The following is a 6038-nucleotide window of genomic DNA, read 5'->3' as shown; positions in this document are numbered from 1 at the left end:
CCATATAACCATGGAGATGGTGTGCTTTGTTAAAAGAACACAGGTTGTTTGCTAAAGATATGGACCTGATGCTGGGAAAGACTGAAGGAAAAAGGAACAAGGTGCCAGAAGATGAGATGGTTAGATAGCATCACAGACTCAACGGATGTGAATCTGAGCAAACTCCAGGAGAAAGTGGAGGACAGGGGAACCTGGTGGGCTGCAGTCTATGGGGTCGCAAAGATTTGGACATGATTTAGTAACTGAACAACAACCACCACCTCCCTGTCCATCCACAACACATAATAAAACACAGAAGTACACCCAAGTTGGTAAAATATATTTTATTTGTTCATACAAAGCAACAGTATGAATTACCAGAATTTCATTTTCCTAGAAACATCTTTCTCCGTGTAAAATTAATTTGTGTTATACATAGGACAAAATACTTGATTTAATTTTTTTTTTTCCTTTTTGTACATATTGGCTATTCTAACATCCAGGTTATAGAGGAAACAGCTAGGATTTGCACAGTATTTCAGATTACTGGGTTGAATGAAACTCAGTCATAAATTAATGTTACAAAAGTGAAAAAAAAAAATCTAACCACACCTTGAAGTTTTATTGACCACCTTTCTTGATCAACTGAAAAGAAAAAGACATCGACTTCCACCTTGGCTTTTTCAACACTGCGTGTTTCTAGTTGAATGGACTCTTCCATTTTTCCTTTCTTATGAAGATATCCTGGCAGGATCTGAAACTCTGTTTCTCCAATGTCTATAATGTACCTGTCATTCAGATTGACTTTCTGGGAAGAAGGAGACAATTTCTCCTCCTTCATCCAACTAGACGTTTAAGATGCAGTCAGTGTACCTAAGCACCTTTCCAGGTCCCACATACCAAGTTCACAGACTACCGGACAAGCACCTCAAAGACAGCGTGGGCTAGATAGGAACAACAGAAACTTCCAATTTTTTTCTCACCATTTTTGTTTGTTTTTAAACACACTGAGTGGAGTAAAGAGTACCTCATGAACATCAGAGCTTTTCCTGTAACCTGGAAGAAACCCAAAACATGCGTGAGGACAAAATTTGCCAAGAGGTGATATGGTGTTTGCCTTCCTGCGGCGAAAAAGTTAAGCTGGTGGTCTTGCAGATGGCTGGAACAGGAAGAAAGTTAAGGCCTGATTTTATGTATTGCCTGACTTCTCCAGGAGGAAGACATGTGGGCCTTGTAATAAGTATCACGCGATGGGGTGTAACCTTGGGAGCCGTCGGGAGCAGTCAGAAACTGCAAGCCCTCAGACCCCTCAGAAGAGATGCACAGGAAATCTGATTTATTTGTCTTCCACGGAAAAACTCACTCTAGTCCTTCAGTGCTAATTATCGACATCTGTTTGGATTCAAGGATTTGACCTAGAATGGAACCTTGACTCACTTCAGTGTTCATGACTAAATGACCCTCCTTCAAGCTGAGGATTTCCTGTTTCAGTTTTAAGGCAGAGAATAAACAACTTAATCAAAAATGGTCCAGCTTGAAAAGACAAGCAGGGACCTGGAGGGGAAGGAGAAGCTTGTGTGCATTTCCCCCACGGCTTTGTGGCAAGCGCTTCTCTGAACTTCTCTGCAACTGGACATCACGTGCCACGGCAGGGCACCAGAGTGGCCAGAAAGCAGACAGGGCAGGAGCAGGTGGTGGCTGTGGACTGACTCTGAGTTGAAGCCATACGTTCTGCAGTAATGGAAAGGAGGAGGTGTTTCCAGTTTTATTTCTAATCAGCTTTCTCACTGGAGAAATGTATGATCAATCAGCACCCTTATGAGGATGTCTTTGACACCCAAGCAGCAAGAAGGGAGAACCACCCCGTGATTACGGGCGTTCCCGTAACTGCAGGTTCTCCTCAGCTTGGTAGGGGCAGTAACAAAGCTATGGAATGATTTTAGCATCTCAGGAATGCATAGCTCCCTGCCCCCACCCCATGCCCAGCCTCCTACACCCAACCTACATGATGACAGTTTTGCTGCTAAGCACAAACTAGCTACGTGGGCAAAGACAAACCAGCTTATCCACAAGACATCCCTTAAAGACCAGTGTTTTGTTTCTCTAGCGAGCGAGTTATCACATAGAACAGACAAAAATGCCCTTTGTAACTATCGCAACCCAACCAGGTTGACAACATCTTCCCATATATTCCTTGATGAAAGTATAATGCAAATGGCAATTCTTTGACGGTAGAACCATTCTGGGTTAGAAAACTGAGGATCAAGTGAAGAGACTATTATTATGTCATATTGCTATACGGTTACCCAACAGCCACTAGCTGGTCAGCATCAAATGACTCCCCCGGCCTTCCCACCCCACTGCTCCCTCCAGAGAGAAGCAGAGGAGAGCATTCCACATCAGCAGCTACAAGGCTGGTACCTCTCCTGCCAGGGCATGGCTAGAACAAGAGACAGCCCAGGCTCAAGTGTCACAGGCAACACGGGGCCAGCTTTCCCAGTCTCTTTTTATAAGAGCCACTCCTGGTTCTGTCTGGCTGTTGGCTACAGACCATGTTGTCTGAGATGAGCTAGAAATTCCAAGGAGAGGAATTCCAGACAGCAAACGGGGGCTGGTCCTGGCATCTTGGTGGAGTCAGGAGGGAAGGCATCTGAACCCTTCAGGTCTTGACACCCAGTACCCCTGGTTCTTGCTGGTCGTTTTGCTAGCTGGGAGGATTCTTTGGTGTGTCGAGGCAGAAACTGTCTGCCTGAGAACGGAGCACGATGCATTCCCATGCAAATTAGAAGGGAACATCTTTATTTCTAAAGCAGCAGCCAAGCACAGGACCTGGGAAAGGAGGCGGGGCTGATATTTGCATACACTTCAAGCTGATGAACTGGGGATGGGGCAGAAGAGAAGGCAAGGGGGCAGCCTTCAAAATCAAAAGCTAAAGTCCATGACCTTGACCCCGCACCAGCAGACTCTAAGAGGACACGGATGTCCCTGCCAAGGTAGTGATTCTTTCTGGTGCTGAGTGGACTTGAGGGGGTGGGGGGGTAAGGGAGGCAGATCTAGCACTGTGGTCTGAAGTCTGCGCCCTTGGACATGTCAGAAAGTGGCTGAGGAAGCTGCCACGTGGTAGTCTGTCACCTCAGAGCTCCCAGAGGTGGCCAGGCAGCCAGGGAGACCGGAGTTTCAGAAGAAGGAGATGACAAATGCATCCAGACAGCGATCGAAGGCTGCATACCCGTAACAACAAAAATCTCAAGTTGTGCTTTTCTTTTCTTTAAATACAATGGGTAGAAAGAAAACTCAAAGGAGGAAAAAAAAAAAAAAAATGGAAGCACCATCCATTGTGAGGACAAGAAGAAAATATTAGAAAACACTTTGGAATGTTAACAGATTATGTGACTCTCTAAAAGAGTGTGGCTAGGCAGCTTAGTGAATTAATTGCTTATGAATTAAAAATAAATTATTATAAAATAGATTTCTGTACATTTTACATACATATAATCTCTCTCAATATTTCCTAAGCCCAAGAGGGTGCCATCAGTCCCAGCCGAAGTCGTGGCCCGTCATCTGGTAGAACTTGCGGTTGAAGGGCCGGTAGAAATCCCGCAGCTGCCGCAGCACCTGCGCATCAATCTCGGGGTGGGGTCTGCCCTTGGTCTTGCCCAGGCAGTGGGGGCGGCCGCTGCCCTCCGCCTTCTTGAGGCAGGGGAAGCCCTTGGTCTGGTTGAAGTAGAAGTGCTTGTCCGAGATGATGCGCTTGAGGCCCAGGAAGTCCTGCACGCGGCCCAGCTCGCCGGCCGGGTCGCGCACCAGGCGCTCGCCGCTCACGAAGAGCATCTGGCGGGCAGGGAAGTGGCGCAGCCAGCGCTCCAGGTGCTCGGCGTACAGGCCGATCTGGATGGCGCTCCACGAGCGGTCCACCAGGCCCGCCGAGCGGTTCCGGAAGGCCAGGCTCTCGAAGCTGGGGATGTCGGGCCGCTTGGAGAGCGTCTGCGTGTAGTCCGACACGGCCCGGGTCACCGGGTCCCGCACCACCACCAGCAGCTTGGTGTCCTTGGACATGGCCGAGATGCGCGCAGGCGCCTCGCGCGTCACGAAGTAGCTGGGCGTCTTCTCCATGGTGATCTGGCCGTCCAGGGTCCTCGGCATCAGGTCCCTGCGCGGAGCAAACACACCAGGGCGGGTCAGAGGTCACAGCTCTTTGGCCACATGTCTCAATAGCAATACTTTTTTTTTTATATTCTTGCTTTTTTTTTTCTGATTTATTTTTTAATTGGAGGGTAACTGCTTTACAATATGTTAATTTCTGCTGTACAACACCCATGAATCAGCCATATGTATACATATATCCCCTCCCTCTTGAGACTCCTTCCCACCTGTCCTGCTATCCTACCCCTCTAGGTCATCACAGAGCACTGAGTGGCAAAGTCATCACTTTTAATCATGGCTCCATCTAATCTCAGTTTGTAGAAACATAAAAAAAAGGCAAGTAGAATTTCAGAGCTGAGAGATATAGGTACGTCCCATCTGAAGGTTGGAGGCCAGATGCTCTCCACTTAAGATGGGAAGGCACTTTAATTTAGGGTAGAAGGAATAAGATTTGACCTTCTCTGAGCTCTTCTCCCCCTTGTCACCTCTCCCTTATTTTGGGGGGTATCCAGCTTTTAGATGGCCCCCATTATCTGACTTCAGAACACAGAGACCTCTGGCCTCTGGATATGTGCCTTTCAAAATAATATCACCTGGAGTGCCTAGAGATTTTGGTGTTCACGTGTCCTTGCTTTCCTGCCCTGCTGTGCTTATCACGTTGGGACAAAAGCCTGGTGGACATGGGAAGGAAAATGGCCGCTGAGCCAGTCAGGGTGTACTAGCATCGCCACAGTGACCACTGAGCAAACGCCTTCACTGTGAAAGACATTCCTGAAGGCCTCGAGGCACACTGCTGCCAAAAATTTGGGAGGAGTCAGATGAAGTATAAACTGATTTGCTGAGACACAACTCTAGAAGCCTCCAAAACTACTTCAGATTCCATTTTTTATAGACAGCTGGTGGAAATCTATTTTTTATAGATCCCTGGTGTATGATGCAGGGAGCTCAAATTCAGTGCTCTGTGACAACCTAGAGGGTGTGGGATTGGGTGGGAGGTGGGAGGGAGGTTCAAGAGGGAAGAGACATGTGAATACCTATAGCTGATTCATGTTGATACATGGCAGAAACCAACACAATATTGTAAAGCAATTATCCTCCAGTTAAAAGTAAATAATTAAAAAAGAGACAGGGACTTCCTTGGTGGTCCAGTGGCTAAGACTCACTCCTCGCTGCCAATGCAGGGGTCCTGGGCTTGATCCCTGGTCAGGGAATGAAGGGTCCACATGCCACAACTAAGACCCAGTACAGCCAAAATAAATCAATAAATAAATATTTTTAAAGAGAGAGAGAGAGAGACTTGTATGATATTTATTTATTGCCACATAATATAAATGTAACTACATAGGCAGAACTTGTGCAAACTCCAGGAGATAGTGGAGGACAGGAAAGTCTGGCAGGCTGCAAGCCATGGGGTCGCAAAGAGTCGGACGTGACTGAGCAACTAACACTCAGGATGTTCTAAACGTCCAGCTTCAAGCCATCCCTATCTAATGAGACAAAACTGCTTTACAGAGATATTTACAGAAATGATGATATAAACTCTATCACACGAGCCAAGAAGGGCAACAGACTCCTCCTTCACAGCGAATTAGAGGAAGCGGGCTTCTCCCAGATGGGGAGTGGCCCCAGAACCCTGCAACCAGCCCCAGCTTAAGCTAAAGCTGGATTGACCCACTTTGCCCATTTACCACTTAGATGAAGGTAGCCCTGTCATCAGGCTAATTCGATGGAGGATTAAAGAGGGCCCGGCTCTCAACTTATTCTGCATTTCCCTCAAAAGCAGGTCGAGTCTGATTAAGTTCGAATTTTTTCCCCCGTGTTCAGCCACCTACATCTAGACCGAGTCTACAAGAAAGGGTTCAATAGAATCCAAGTGCTATCCCTGTAACTGAAGAAAACCCCACCCACCACGTTCT

General features: G+C 47.2%; 1 protein-coding gene across 1 annotated transcript in view; it reads right to left on the bottom strand.

Annotated features, from left to right (window-relative positions):
- Positions 1 to 308: 308 nt before the first annotated feature.
- LOC129544164 (heparan sulfate glucosamine 3-O-sulfotransferase 3B1) overlaps positions 309 to 6038 on the bottom strand; it is a 43765-nt gene continuing 38035 nt past the window's right edge. The window contains exon 2 of the mRNA XM_055407328.2: positions 309 to 4129. Coding sequence (XP_055263303.1) covers positions 3511 to 4129 — 619 coding nt within the window. The 3' untranslated portion in view covers positions 309 to 3510. The remainder of the gene's footprint in view (positions 4130 to 6038) is intronic.

This window comes from Moschus berezovskii, chromosome 20 (assembly GCF_049115385.1).
Source record: "Moschus berezovskii isolate FMDL1 chromosome 20, NW_MosBer_1.0, whole genome shotgun sequence".
Taxonomy (NCBI): Eukaryota; Metazoa; Chordata; class Mammalia; order Artiodactyla; family Moschidae; genus Moschus; species Moschus berezovskii.
This window is presented reverse-complemented; position numbering and strand designations above follow the sequence as displayed.